We start from the raw sequence: 16073 nt of genomic DNA, 5'->3' as shown, positions 1-16073 counted from the left end.
GGATTAGGACATTTTGAACAAATTCATGTTTTGCTTCATTGTTTCAAAGGTCAATGCCATTGCTACTAAACAAATAAATTACCTCACTGCTCTCCAGACATCATTTCTCATTCAGTTTTCATTAAACTTGATATACATGGGGATTTGCAGCATTCATTTTCATTAAAACACTGCTATTTTTTTTAATGTTTAAATGTAGAGTTTTTGCATAGATGTTACATATTATCAGGGTTAAATAACAGTCCAATGATGCTGCAGATCTCAGGGATTCAAGAGGTCCTTTTTTTAGAATTCTCATCCTGCCCATCCCGGATATCTTAGTCCTCCCTTGCACCGAGATAAGCTACCACATGTTCAGAGATAAGCTACCACATGTTCAGCAACGCTGTAGAGGCAAGACAAAACTGGTCAAATCAAACGACAACACAGGATTATTTTGTAAAAAAAAAAAGGGATTACTTTTATTTCATTCACTATCCTAATCACTGCAACACCACATTGTTAATACATGTATAACAAAGGGTTCACATTCTTAACATTAAACACTAAACTATCTTTAAAAAACGAAACTGCACACAATTACGTGTCACTGATCAAAGTAGACGTAAAATACAGCATTCACATTTCAAAAATTTCAAGAATTAGGACCACATAAAATGTACAAAATCGAATTTCAAGAATTAGGACCACATAAAATGTACAAAATCGAATTTCAAGAATTAGGACCACATAAAATGTACAAAATCGAATGGTCTTAAATCTAAAGTAAAGGTTTTAAAAGTATTTGCTACAAAATTCTTTACTAAAGAAATAAATCCTTCAAAGTGTTTGAAAAATCCAATTATAATTTATATAACGGGATTCATTAATCATCAGCAAAACATCATTTGTTAGTGCACATCTTTTTAAAAAGTCTAAAACCTGGTAGAACATGTAAAATATATTTCACTGTAAGAGCAGTATTAAGCTAATGACAGTGAATTCTAATGACAGTAGAAAAATCTCAAATAGACCATCAGGTATTGATAATAGTATACCTTTGAACAAGACATATCACCTACTAGTTTTAGGGACCATTGGGCTACATCTCGTTCCAGCCAGTGCACCACGACTAGTATGTCAAAGGTCGTGGTATGTGCTATCCTGCCTGTGGGATGGTGCATATAAAAGATCTCTTGCTGCTAATGGAGAAATGTAGCAGGTTTCCTCTCTAAGACCGAATGTCAAAATTATCACGTTTGACACCCAATAACCAATGATTAATAAATCGATGTGCTCTAGTGATGTTGTTAAACAAAACGAACAAACTACTAGTTTTAGGAAGTGGTTTAGCTTCATCACTGATCATCAGTTTGCAATTATGCAATCAATTAGAATATACTATATTAACTAAGGAAGGATGGAAATGTTTTATTTAACGATGTACTCAACACATTTTATTTACGGTTATATGGCATCAAGACATATGGTTAAGGAACACATAGATATTGGGAGAGGAAACCCGCTGTCGTCACTTCATGGGCTACTCTTTTTGATTAACAGCAAGGGATCTTTTATATGCACCATCCCACAGACAGGATAGTACATACCACAACCTTTGTTACACCAGATGTGGAGCACTGGCCGGAACGAGAAATAACCCAATGGGTCCATCGACCCCAAACCGACCGCGCATCAAGCGAATGCTTTACCACTGGGCTACGTCCTGCCTTCAACTTACGAAGGATTTGATTTATTAGTTCTATGCTCATGTATGGTCATGCTCAATGAGATATTGTCTATACATTTTGCTAATTTTACATTTAATACATGCTCAGTATCATTATATTTGCATGAAAACTCAAATTCCAGCAGTTCACAAAGTTAAAGTTTGTTTTGTTTAATGACACCATTAGATCATATTGAGATATTAATCATCAGCTATTGGATGTCAAACATTTGGTAATTTTGACGGTCTTAGAGGGAAACCCGCTACATTTTCCTAGTAGTATCAAGGGATCTTTTACATGCATCATCCCACAGAGTAGCACACACCACAGCATTTGATATACCGTACCAGTTGTGGCACTTCACTATCTAAACATTTTCCATGACAAATTGCTTCCAGATTTTGGCACCTCATTAAAACTCAACTGATAAAGGTTTTAGATTATAACTGATCATCTAGACACCACTAATCAAAATTCACTCTGGGTGGGAGCTGGTACTGGGATCAGAACCCTGCACCTACCAGCCGTAAGGCTGTCGACTTAAGCACTATGCCATCAAGGCCAGTCAGGACATGAACAAAAAGTGAAAGCAACATTTGTTTTATTTAATGTCACCAGGAGAAGACATTGATTAATTAATCATCAGCTATTAGACATATGCAGTCTTCTGAGGAGACCTGCTACATGTTTTTCCACTAACAGCAAGGATCTTTTATATATACTATTCTATAAACAGGACAGCAGATACCACAGCCTTTGATATACCAGTCATGTACATGTACGTATATATGAGTATTCCACCAACTAAGCGAGATCTGATCCCACCTCTACATCAACAAAGAAGTCATTAAAAGGACAGCCATATTTAATGACACTCCAGCTCATTTTAAATTGTGACTATCAACATAATATGGCTGGGTATCAACAAATGGTTATTTCGAAGAGTTGAGAGAGGAAACCTACTACTACAAGTCTGGCTACTCCTACAGAAAAAGCACAGTTTTTTTTTTATCTTTCCCAAAGACAGGACAGTACATACCATAGCCTTTGAGAAAGACAGCAACCCATGTATGTTCAATAGCTCCCCAGAAAGGTGTGCAATGAGGTATGTGATATGATATTCATAAAACAGTTTACTATGTTACCATAGAGGAACCATAGTTCAGTTTGGCAAATATATTTTATAACTATAGCTGCCCAAAAATCCCAAGAAGACAACTACAATTAAATGATAATAATTAGCTTATTGTATGTTTTTTTTAAAGGTTAAAATGTTTCAATTTGTGGCATACATCTTCAAATATATATTATTCAAATGTTAACAGTATGTTTATCCAATTTATAAATGACATGGCAGACACATCAATGGTTGTACTAGATTATTACTGGAACCACTGAATGGAATTTCAACCCCTGTCCATCTTCTCAAGTTATTCAATGGGAAAAGCTGAATCCCTCACACTGTTCTGTCACATCTTCCATACGACAGTCCATCTACTACATGTAGTTTACACAGAAATGGAGGCATCAGTGGTATTTGTAAGATTAATAAAGCTTGCATTAATATGGCATAGTATATTGTTTTTGCAGATGTCATCTAAGAAGCCTCATTTACTTCCTCCCAGTAGATCCTGTTGTTTCATGTTCATCATTTTGTCAGCCTCCTCGCTGTATTTGTGGACACTGTTTAAAATCTGTAATGTAATATAAATGTTAATATTATTAAATACAGTCTAAACACTAAATGTATTAACTGAAATTACCTGGTTACAATTTAATTATTATAAATAAGAGATAGACTGATAAAAAGAAATGAATCCACTGATGACATGTATGTTCATGTATGTATATAGAGGTTATTGCCAGAGTGTTTTTGGTATCGTCAATATCATATACTAGGAATAAAAATTGTATTATGCGAGCCTCTGGCGAACATAATACATTATTTTTATTCCTAATATATGATTTTTATGATATCAAAACACAAGAGGGTAATAATCTCTTTATCATATAATCTGAAGATTAATACAACATGATTCTGTAAACTGTACACGCAACTTTAATTCTAGTCTGCCATTACTAGATATTCAAATGATGAAAGAATATGTGGCGCAGTGTCTTTTTGAATGGCAATAACATCAAACTCAAATGACGTCATTTTGGATGTCCTTACATCAAAATTAATTAGTGTGTAATGTTTTTTTTCTTCTGAACAGTAGACAGCTTTCAGTGTAAAATTGCTATTGAAATGTTTATATTTGATGACTGAATGCATACATGTATGTCTATCATGGAGTGTCACCCTAGTACGTTTGCTTAAATGTCAATAAACCTAGTGCCGTGACCTCAATTAATTTACATTTAATTTGCAAAGTTATCAAATTCTTAAAGTATGTCATCTGAAAAATATCAAATACTTTGATTGCACTGAAAATGCAAGGTATTATATGATAATTATTATTACCCATATGGTTAAAAATACCTTGGTACACATCACAGTGATACGTCCCACTAGAATGCCAAGTGGGATGTAACACTTCGTGACGTCATCGATTGGCGCACTACAACCTTCCAGGACCGTCAACCAAACGAGTTGAGTGATATAAATTAAGATAGATTATGGGTAATAAATACAATATTAAACTCGCTACCATTGCATATTATGCTTATGTCCCTCATGAAATAATTTTCACAACAAATTTGGACAACTGAAAATGATTTCACTCTGGACATAAACATGATCCGAAATGGAAGCTTGTTTAATATCCTATAAATATTCTCACTTAAGTATGCCTTTCCTCTCAACATGTTTGAATGTTTAACACCCCAGAGCAAAAAACATGTCATGATATGTAATGTATTCAGACAAGTATATTTTTTCAAAGGTTAGTTTGAAAATGTATGCCCTCACAAAACTTGCAGGTTTTTTTTTTACAGAAACCTTGCACAAGACTTGACGTACTTTGTTTTATTACCCCAGCAGGCACTCATAACGGGGAAAAAAAAAAATCATAATTCTCAGTTGTTGGTACTAAATATGACGCCATCACGATTTGGCAAAGCACACACAATGACGTCATGTAGTTTAAAGCGTTTACGTTTATGTCTTTCTGGTTTCATTGTTAAACTTGTAATAAAATGGTAGTAAAATTATAGATTTCTTTTCAGAATATCTTTGGATTTTGAAAATTATCTGTGAATCGTGAATAAAACAAAAAGTTAAAGCAATACCCAGAACAGTAAAATAGTTTACGTCGTTTCTATAGGCCTATACATGGACGTGTAGCCGATGTAGGCTATATCGAAAATAAAGGCTTAAAAAAACCCCCCAAATAGTTGGGGTAATAATTAGAATAACAAACTCGGTACCAGTTATTATCAAATTTATGTCCCTCATGAAATAATTTCACTCGGGACATAAATTTGATAATAACTGCATGATAACTCGTTTATTATCCTCTATGTATTTTTGTACAGAATGTAGGTCAAAGCAATAAAACAAAGGCTACCATTTCTTTAACATTTCTTATTATATCTTCTGAATGCTCCGCTGATCCTTTCAACTTGCGTTGATATTTGTTGCCAATATCTCGAAGCTTGGTCTTGGCTTTGTCACACTGGTTTTTGGCAGACTTTGCTAGATTTTCGCGATGTTCTTTTGTCACTCTAAAATAGAGAAATGTTTTTAAACAATAAAAAGAATGTGTACATTGTTTAAGGAAGGAAGGAAGGAAATGTTTTATTTAATAATGCACTCAACACACTTTATTGAGAGTTATATGGTGTCAGACATATGGTTAACCACCACACAGATATTGAGAGAGGAAAATTGCTGTCGACACTTGATGGGCTACTCTTTTCGATTAGCAGTAAAGGATCTTTTATATGCACCATCCCACAGACAGGATATAACATACCACGGCCTTTGTTACACCAGTTGTGGAGCACTGGCTGGAACAAGAAATAGCCCAATAGGCTCAACAACAGGAATCAATTAGGATCGATTGCGCATCAGGTGAGTGCTGTACCACTGAGCTATGTCCTGCCCCTTTGTTTAAGGAAAGGAATAATCCCACAGACAGAACAGCACATACCACAGCCTTTGAAATACCAGTCATGGTGCACTGGCTAGAACAAGAAATACCGGTAGCCCAATTTGGTTGCACCGACGGGGATCGATGCCAAACCGACCACTTATCAAGCGAGTGCTCTACCACTAGGCTATGCCCTGCCTTGGACAGGATAAAAGCCTAAATCTATCAGTGAGAAATCCTATGACTCATCACAGGCATGGATTCAGACCTTCCTGTGAACAAAATTAACGGTAGTGATTGATTGCTCACCTTGATTATGGGGAGCCATTTAAGATATTACCATATTGATGCCATATTGCTACGGGTACCTAAAAATTATTCTCCTTCAGCTAGTCTCAGGGGAATGATGGGGAGTGGAACTAACATCTTCCCTTAAATGGTGAGGTCCGATTCTGCCAGAGATACATCACAAAAAGACAATCGGGATGCAGAAATGGAAAACATATCACTGGTCCCCTGGACCCAAACCAATCACAATTTACTAGTCTGCTGACAGAATTGCAAACTTCATGGTGTTTTCAAATATAATGAATAGCTGACAAATTTTGAAATTCAAATAAAGGTCATTATTTGTGAAGACATTTACGCTATTAATCACACATATTATACGTAGATTCCTTCAACCAACATAGCTTATATACTGAGTCAAATTAAAAACTTCACAATCTAAAATTTTCAGGAATAAATATTGTAATGGTAATGTCGACACTCCATTTGAAGCCCATCTCAGCCCACGTGACCCGATCCATAGCACGTGCACAGCACAATCGAGGCAAAAGTGGTTTTGCATATGCCACTGGTCACGTGACTACAACAACACACGTTTTCATCGTTACTTGCTCACAGTAGTCTGACACAATGAAAAAACACATTAAAAATGATATTTGTTACGACCTGTTTCGATGCCACGCCTCACAAGTGTGCAGCGTGAATGTGCCATCGGCATGTTGCATGCGGGAACGTCGGTAGCTGACGTTACAAGGCGTTGGGTTGCAGTCAACAGGCAATTTATGATCTGCGGTCACGATTACAACAAACGGGCACCCCGACCAGGTAGACCACGTGTGATGCCACAGGCAGATGACCATCATATTGTGTTACGTCACCTCCAGCAACCAGTAATTAACTTTTCAGACGTCGGGTGTCAGCGCAAACAATCCAAAATCGACTGCGAGCCGCTCACCTCCACGCACGGCGCCCATATGTTTGACCCATTTTGACGCAATTTCATCCACGTCAACTGTGGGCACAATGCCACTTGCGATGGACTGAGGGAATGGAATAGTCGTTTTTAGCAATGAATCCAGATTCACACTGCGATTTGCCGATAGCAAGCAGAGGGTTTGGAGACGACGTGGTGAACGTCATGCTCAGTGTTGTGTCATTGAAGTTGACAGATTCGGAGGCGGAAGGGTAATGGTTTGGGGTGCTTTCTGTGGAAATGGATGTTCTCGACTTCTTGTCATCCATGGCAACCTCAACACTGCTGCATACCACGACCGGGTGCTGGCCCAGGAACATGTACCCTTCATGGTAGCTCATGGTCCAGGCCTGATCTTTCAGCATGACAACGCCAGACCCCACATGTCCATCTTGACAAGGGTTTACCTGAGGAACGTGGGCATCAATGTCACAGATTGGCCTTCACGGTCGCCCGACCTAAATCTCATCGAGCACGTCTGGGATGTTCTGGGAAGACGCCTGCACAATCTCAGGAAGCCTCCACAGACTTTGCAGGAACTTGGTGCCTCATTAGTGGAACAATGGCACCGTATCCCTAATGCAGTCTTTACACACATCAGGCAGTCAATGAGGAGGCATTGCCTTGCAGTTGTGGGTACACATGGAGGGCATACATGCTACTGAACCTGTGATTTTATCAACCGACCCCACTTGTGAATTACCATTTTGACCATTTGTGGTCTTGACGAATGCTGTAGGCACATTTTGACTCAACATTTATTTGTATTCTTTCTTTGGATGTCATACAATAAAAAAAAAAACCTTATTTAACATGTTCTTCTGTCATATTTGCTAACTAGCCAAGATGAAATGGTTGTGAAGTTTTTAATTTGACTCAGTACATTACATTATATCATTTCAATGATGTGTCTATTATAACATGTATTGGTGCTGCTGCAGAATATTTAATAGCAAGTTGTCAACACATACTTTAACATTAGCAAAATTAATAGTTAAATTCAAACAGTGTTGGTAAAAGTTATAGTAAACTGTCAATGGCTTACTTTGGTATAGGTAAAAATATGGTAGTTCCGTCCTGTTGTGGATTCACATTAAGTCCTGATGATGAAATTGCCTCTTTTACAGCAGGAAGATACTGAAACATAAATGAAAAAATACAGTGCTGTTATTTACAAAATCGGAATATCAGCTGAATGTACATTTATATCTTCTTATTAAACTACCAAAAATCTAATTTCAAAATCAAATAAATACAATTCTGTAAAGAGCCTTACTTTTATTTTATTTAGTTTTTTTGCCAAATGAGCCTGAATTTATCGAAAGATTGTCTGACCAATTTGCCAAATTTCTAATAATATTCAGGGCTTTAAATTGCTTCAAAGTCAATGCAATAAGAGCTGTGCCCAAAATAATTATGCCCAGATAAGAACAAACATGCTGACCTCAAAACATTTTTCTTAAAAACCAGAAAAATGCTTTAGCTTTAATTACATAACAATAACTTGCAATGTAAATCCGGATTTCTACAGCTCTTCAACTGTTAATATTGTGCTACAAAAAACCTGTTGTATGCAAATTAGTCAAGATTTAAAATCCTGAATATCTGGGGTATAGCTTAAAACCTTCCCTCGTGACACCCTATTTTATTATTGTGGTCTTTCTTTTGACACCACCTCTAAAGCATATTGATTAATGATCAGCTACTGAATGTCAAATATTGGTAATTCTGACATGTAGTTTTTAAAGGAAACCCACTATATTTTTCCATTAGTAGGAAGGGATCTTTTATAAGCACTTTCCCCACAGATAGGACACCACACACCATGACCTCTGATATATCAGTTGTGGGGCACTGAAAGGGATGGGACCCTTTAGCACAGCTAATTCACATTACTGACAGTCTACTATTCAATAGTACAAAATGTATTTGAATGCAGTGGCGATCAAAATTAAGAAAATTTTTAATAATTGTCCACTGACTGTCTGTTCAGTGCTCAAAATGTGAAATGCCATCTATAAATTAAATAAGTGTTGAGAAAAAACCCCCCCCCCAGATGAACAGAAATGTTATTATATTGTACATCATGATTTCTCTCAAGTGCTGTGTAATTAATTTGTATTTGTATCTTACATAATCTGAAAACCCCCACAAAGGATTCAAAGTGTATGGAATGTTGTTTTTATTTAATCAGATGTTGTCAAAAATAAAATGCTTTTATCAATTTATTGTCATGTGACAATCTCCTGGTAACCTTAAATGCTCTTAGCTTATTTTGATACTGGAGTATCTGTACACAAGTGATGCTATGGTATGGTTTGTACAATATGCCCACTGTCTGCAATGTCAGTTGATTAAAACCAGACTTTTTCACAGTGTACCTGTGGAGATGCTGCCATGTTGATGAGAATGAGCTGTGGGTTTTTCTGGACAATCTGCCCGAGCTGAATGAGAGGAAACCGTCCATCATCAGTGTTCACAACCAGCGAGTCAAACGCTCCTGACAGAGATTGTTAAAACACAATGTTTACACAATATCATGTAAAATTAAAATGTTCTGATTGGCTGATGTCACTAAAAATGTTAATGTTATCCTTCAATAAAAGACAGTTGTTATCAACAATGGAACGTCATTATATAAAATATGTCATGGAAAGGACATGTAGAAACTGATTTATGTGTATTTCGATCTAAATAAGTTGTGTTGTTTGTAAATTGTTGTGTGAATTAACCATGTATAATAGTCACAAATTTGGTATAAAGTTACTTTGCTACACCATGTCATTTTATACAATTTGTGATTATTAAACATAAAAATATTCAATTTTTTTTACAAACAATTCTTATGTAAAAGGTCAAACATATTGTCACAAACATATGAAATATACTCTTTATGTAAACATATTCTCTTTCCCCCAAAATAACCCAAAATTTACAATTGCATTACATTATACCAATTTAATTCTTTCAATGCCATCAATATGCCACCATGGTACTATTTTTAAATAGGGGTGGGGGTACGTAGCCCAGTGATAAAGCGTTATCTTGATGCGCGGTCAGTCTAGGATCGATCCCCGTCGGTAGATCCATTAGGCTATTTCTCGTTCCAGCCAGTACTCCACAACTGGTGTATCAAAGGCTGTGGTATGTACTACCCTGTCTGTGGGATGATGCATAAAAAAATATCCCTTGCTGCTAATCAAAAAGAGTAGCCCATGAAGTGGTGGCAGCGGGTTTCCTCTCTCAATATCTCTGTGGTCCTTAACCATATGTCTGATGCCATATAACCATAAATCAAATGTGTGGAGTGTGTCGTTAAATAAAACATTTCTTTCTTTTTTTTCTTTCTCAATATCTGTGTGGTCCTTAACCATATGTCTGACGCCATATAACTGTAAATAAAATGTGTGGAGTGCATCGTTAAATAATACATTTCTTTTTCTTTTTCCTCTCTCAATATTTGTGTGGTCCATAACCATATGTCTGACGCCATATAACCATAAATAAAATGTGTGGAGTGCGTCGTTAAATAAAACATTTCCTTCCTTCCAGTTAGATGACGATGTCTGATACCGCCCTTACCTGACGTAGTTCTCAGTGCTAGCTGGTGAATATAGGTGTCTTTAAGATCTTCTACCACGTGTTTCATCTCAGACTGTAGAGAACTCATATCTATTACGCCTTCCAACTCCTCGGATGTTAGCTCCACAGTCTTGTGACCATGTTTACCAACTGAAAATAACAGCAAACGAAATAATGAAACATCCAAACACAGCACTGTATTATCAACTAATCTAATCAATCAGACATGGATTCTCAGCCATGATATTTCTTTCACTCTGGGGTTTTGCTCTTGCAATGCCAGGGCTCACACTGAAATTTTGGTTTAGTCACTTTTCAGATGTACTTGAAAATTATTAAAATATGGTTAATTTAAGGAATATTTTCAGGGCTTCTAGATTATGGTAGCCCCACTCTCATGGCTAGTGATATTCTCTGATGGGCTATTAAATAACTACTATTGCCATGCTCAATGGCAAGTGAAAAACAAGTTGTCAAATGCTGCATTTAAGTTTATTTTGTAAATATGAATAACCTGCCCCCACTTCACCCCTCAATCTTAGTGTTTTTAATCTTCATCTCCCTCTTTGGGTAACATATCCATTACTACTATTAGTGAAATTGTAATAAGTAAAGTAGGACTAGTGGATTTTTAATCATGGCTAGTACATTTTTTAAATCACTTATCCCATGGTTAGTGGATTTTGTAAAAATGCTAGAAGCCCTGATTTTATTAGCTAAAGACTAAATGTAAATTAGCAATTGGCAATGGACAAATTAGCCATTTGCTCATTTTTATGCAAATTGGCTATAATATTTAGTACACAATGTATTTGACTAATAAAAATTAATGTTGTTTCACTTAGCCACTTTGTAATATTTTCCACAAAAATACAATGTACTCCCGAAGGAAAAAAAATTGTTGTTTGCAACCCCTGGAACTGCCAAAAATTGCATTCAATGCTAACAAATCCAAACTGGTTATAACTTATAATATAACGCACACATCATAAACTTGAAACTGTGAAAACATGCAAATGAACCTAGTGTGGTCGACAATATTGAACATCATGTTTTTTAGGTGTTTTTTTTAGATGAAATGGAAAAGTGCATTTACATGTTTCCGCATAGCTCTCACATCCCTGAACATAGTTACATCATTGCATCATGTACAACAGTGAATAGTGCCCAACTGCTTTGGAAAGGCTTGAAATTCATTTTGTGGAGTTCAAAGCAATCTTTGCTTCTCAATTTTTAATTTGAAAGCAAATATGAGAAATTGAGCCGCAGTTCTAGAAAATGGTCTCGGAATTAGACAACTTATAATTAGATTTACAATGTGACTTTTTTCAATAGCACCCATTGGGTTATTTCTCATTCCAGACAATACACCAAGACTTGTATATCAATGGCCGTGGTATGTGCTTTCCTGTCTGTGGAATGGTGCATATAAAATGTAGCAGGTTTTCTCTCTAAGACTATTTTTCTCTCTAAGACTATGTCAAAATTACCAAATGGTTGACATCCAATAGCTGATGATTAATAAATCAATGTGCTCTAGTGATGTGGTTAAACAAAACAAACTTTTTTTTCTACAGCAATGCAAAAACATAAGACAAACACAGATAAAAGCTTTTGATTTATATGATACATCTCAGATCTGGAAAAGTTAGTTTGTTTTGTTTAATGACACCACTAGAGCACATTGATTTATTAAGCATCAGCTATTGGGTATCTAACATTTGGTTATTTTGACAGATAGTCTTAGAAAGGAAACCCACTACATTTGTTCTATTAGTAGCAAGGGATCTTTTATATGCACCATCCCATTGACAGGTTAGCACATACCACAGCCTTTGATGTACCAGTTGTGGTGTACTCAGATCTGGAATACTGTGAACAATGTCTTGTTGATTGTGCTGCATTCAGCATGCACAAATTTATTGTATTGTAAATATTCAATTCCATAGCACCATACCCAAAAATTTCTTTCTGGCAGAAATAGCCAAATGGGTCCACCAACAGGGATAAATCCTAGGCCGACTGCGCATCAAGCAAACGCTTTACCACTGTATTTACTAGAATGTCTACTAATTCAAAGACAGAAATATAACAAACTTTTTTCCTTCTTGGCTTTTTTGGAGTAGCATCTGGCTACAGACCATGTGATAGACGTGTGTGGAGCAACAACCCTTGTCTGTCTGAAGTGTGGTGAAAGACAAACACCACTTGCTGTGTGTCGTGCGAGAAGAGCTGATGGCCAAGTGTTCACTGTTCGGAAATTTACCACTTGAACAAGCCTCATTGTCACATCCAGGATGCCTCGCTTTGTGGCCATGTTTCAAATATACCTTCCTGGAAAAAAAGAAAAAATAGTGTTAAAAAGAAGAGTGATTTAAAAACGAATTTGCCTTGGTTTCAACAATATGCAACATTTTAGTGGTGCAGTTTTTCAATAAATGTTAAATATTTTAATTAGTGGTAATAGGAGATTAATGATATCAAACCTCTGGGAAAATCCAGTTTGAAGCTCTGCAAAAAAAAGTCTGGAAACCAATTTTTCGTATCTCCTAAGTTCAAGGGCCATAACTCTGTCACAAATGGATAAATAGTCATAAAAGTACACAATAAAGCTATTTATCCTATAACTTACCCATGATATCCATGTGATAAACCCATGTGATAATTTAGTGTATTAACCTGTATAATAATGATATGCAAATTTGCAAGGTCTCTAGTTAATGTGTCACTACCAATGGGTCATTGTTTACAAGCCAATAAGACCTGCATGTATACCCGAGCGTAACATTTTCATAAGATTTAGTTAAAATATGTGATGTCAGACTAATTTGTGCTAATCATGATGACATCATATTGCCATATTAGTACTGTAATTTACTAAAAGATTTATTAAAATGTTATTTTATAAGTGTTATAGGATAAATAGAATTCGCTTCTCGTGTTTTGTAATATATAAAATATCAACCTTGTCTTGTTAAAATTTTGTTATTTTAAACATAGACTCGGTTGATATTTTCCATATTAAAAAACACCTGTGGCGAATCCTCTATACATATATATACACAATTTCAGCTCAATATCCTGAGGAATTGGGGGAAAAAAGTCAAAAAAACTAATTTTGGTATCTTCTAAGTTCATGACTTGAGCCATAACTGTCAAAAATGGATATATCGCCTTAAAAGTCAAACCTGATATGTAACAGTACATTAAAAAGTTAAATAGAACATTTTAGCTCAGTATCTCAAGGCATTGCAAGAACAACATCGAAAACACAGCCAGACGAACATAAATAAAACCTATACTACAGTTCTCTCCAGTTGGACCAGCAGGGCACCAATAGTAAAGAGTGGCTGGACATATAGCTCAGTGGTAAAGCGCTAAAGTGTTCCCTTGATGCAAGGTCAATCTAAGATCAGTGGGCCCATTTGGCTATTCCTCGTTCCAACAAGTAAATCACGACTGGTATGTGCTATCCTGTCTGTGGGATGGTATATATAAAAGATCCCTTGCTACTAATAGGGAAAACTGAAAACTGTAGTAGGTTTTCTCTAAGACTATAAGTCAGAATTACCAAATGTTTGACATCCAATTGCCGATGATTAATAAATCAATGTGCTCTAGTGGTGTCGTATAGACTGAAAAAAATAGTTTTGTTTAACACGACTAGAGCATATTGATTAGTTATCGGCTATTGGATGTCAAACATTCAGTAATTCTTACTCGTATCGTCAAGGTTCCAACTCCGTTCGGTTTGTTTTCTTGTGCACGGTTTGCGCAATCAACATCCGATTTATCGTATGCTTCTTGTTCATTTGTGAGGGTTTTTTCACAGTTCATGAACATTTTCATTAACAATAAAGATCAGACAAGTAAGTATCTCAATATAAAACTTTACAAATCCTTATTTCCATTAGTTTTGCCAAGTCGATTTTGTTTATTCTTTAAAATGACCAATATCGGGTCCACTTGACTCGTAGAAATTTATTTAAAATGGAGGAATTAGATAAATTAACGTTTGGTCAATATAATATATGTCACATGACCTCACACATACTAGATCAACAAGGCCAAATCATTTAATTTTGATGATTTTTAAACCACCTATTGTTAAAATGTGTTTTCAATAATGAAATTTGATCTGCAAAAGGTATGCTACATTTGTGCATGTGCCTCTACTGTATTGAATATTATTTATAATCCATTCGTAACAATTGTAAATAATTTTGAGTGTATAAATTGTGTTAATTACGAATCAATTAATTTGCAAATTGATATTTTCCTATCTATTCACTGGTATGAACGTAACGTCTGTATTCACTATTGATATTACATTTAGCGATGGGTGTTGGTAAAATGCAGACCGGACCAGATCGCTTGACAAACTGAATTTATCCTTTTAAAAAAATATGAAACAAATGTTTTTGTTCAGTGTACATATTTCAGAAACATATAGGCCCCTATTTTATCACACAGTGGCCATAAAAATGGAAAATGACGAACCGCACATACGTGGTACGATACTTTCAGGGATAGCTCTGCCACTCGCCAAATTTGCCAATTGCGAATTTTAGGAACAATTGGCGAATTTTATTTTGATTTGGCGAACAAATTTCATGTACTAATTGGTGGGTTTTTAAAACAAATAACAGTGCACATGAATTAGCATTTTTTAAGATGATTTGGCAAAATGTTTTGCCCATCCAGGGCTAGCCCTGACTTTTTACAAATGCATGCGCCTGAACCAGTGAACGCAGTTAGAAACGTTACCTCTTTCCTGTTTACTGGAGGGTGCTTCACTTTTGTTTACTAGAATGCATTTATTTTACGTCCACATTATCGTAACTGAAAGATGTTGAATAGTATTTCCATAAATATTGTATTGTGTTTTTGTCATTAGGTGAACGCAGTTTGGGACATTGATGGTAGTGGACTAGTTCATCAAGATAAACTTGAATGTAAGTGCACATTGCACTTACATTCGAGTTTATCTTGATGAACTAGTAGTGGACCATCAGATCAGAGGAAACCTGCTACATTATTCCATTAGCAGCAAGGAATCTTTTATATGCACATTCCCAAAGACAGGAAACCACATACCACGGCCTTTAACCAGCTGTGGTGCACTGGTTGGAACGAGTTAAAAACCCAATCAGCTGAACGGATCCACCGAGGTGGTTTGATCCTGCGACGCAAGCACCTCAGCCTGGCTCAGGTCGAACAAGACTCACTGCATACTGTCCCTACAAAGCTATATAATCATAAACAGATATGCAAAGAGTTTTAAAACTGCTTGCCATGCATAGACAACGTGTTTACTGGTCAAGGGCACACAGGCATTTTTTAAAATAAAGAAATAAAACCAATAAACAGACCTGCAATTTGATACGTGCAAGTTACGTGCGCTAAATATAATAAAGGGACACTACTCTAAAATAATTGTTAAATAATCACTCGGAACTCTTCGGTTACTACCGTAGCATGTTCGCG

At 36.0% G+C, this 16073-nt stretch overlaps 1 protein-coding gene across 1 annotated transcript; it reads right to left on the bottom strand.

Moving 5' to 3' along the window:
* Nucleotides 1-1589: 1589 nt before the first annotated feature.
* On the bottom strand, nt 1590-15994 carry LOC121383363 (ribosome-recycling factor, mitochondrial-like). Its single transcript, XM_041513347.1, has 7 exons — nt 15959-15994; nt 12684-12920; nt 10587-10736; nt 9386-9504; nt 8050-8141; nt 5219-5375; nt 1590-3403 (listed from the first exon to the last, which is right to left on the bottom strand). Exons 2-7 carry the CDS (start codon nt 12901-12903, stop codon nt 3317-3319), a joined length of 825 nt encoding a protein of 274 aa, XP_041369281.1. The 5' UTR covers nt 12904-12920; nt 15959-15994; the 3' UTR covers nt 1590-3316.
* Between the last annotated feature and the right edge of the window lie 79 nt (nt 15995-16073).

The sequence above is a fragment of the Gigantopelta aegis genome, chromosome 10 (assembly GCF_016097555.1).
Source record: "Gigantopelta aegis isolate Gae_Host chromosome 10, Gae_host_genome, whole genome shotgun sequence".
NCBI lineage: Eukaryota > Metazoa > Mollusca > Gastropoda > Neomphalida > Peltospiridae > Gigantopelta > Gigantopelta aegis.
This window is presented reverse-complemented; position numbering and strand designations above follow the sequence as displayed.

Bases quoted from the DNA above. Each gene is read 5' to 3' on its own strand.
- LOC121383363 (XM_041513347.1), bottom strand. From the start codon at position 12,903: ATGGCCACAAAGCGAGGCATCCTGGATGTGACAATGAGGCTTGTTCAA. The intron at 9,505-10,586 runs GTAAGGGCGGTA...AATCTCTGTCAG, and splicing joins AGCACTGAGAACTACGTCAG to GAGCGTTTGACTCGCTGGTT. The intron at 5,376-8,049 runs GTAAGCCATTGA...TCTCTATTTTAG, and splicing joins ATATTTTTACCTATACCAAA to AGTGACAAAAGAACATCGCG.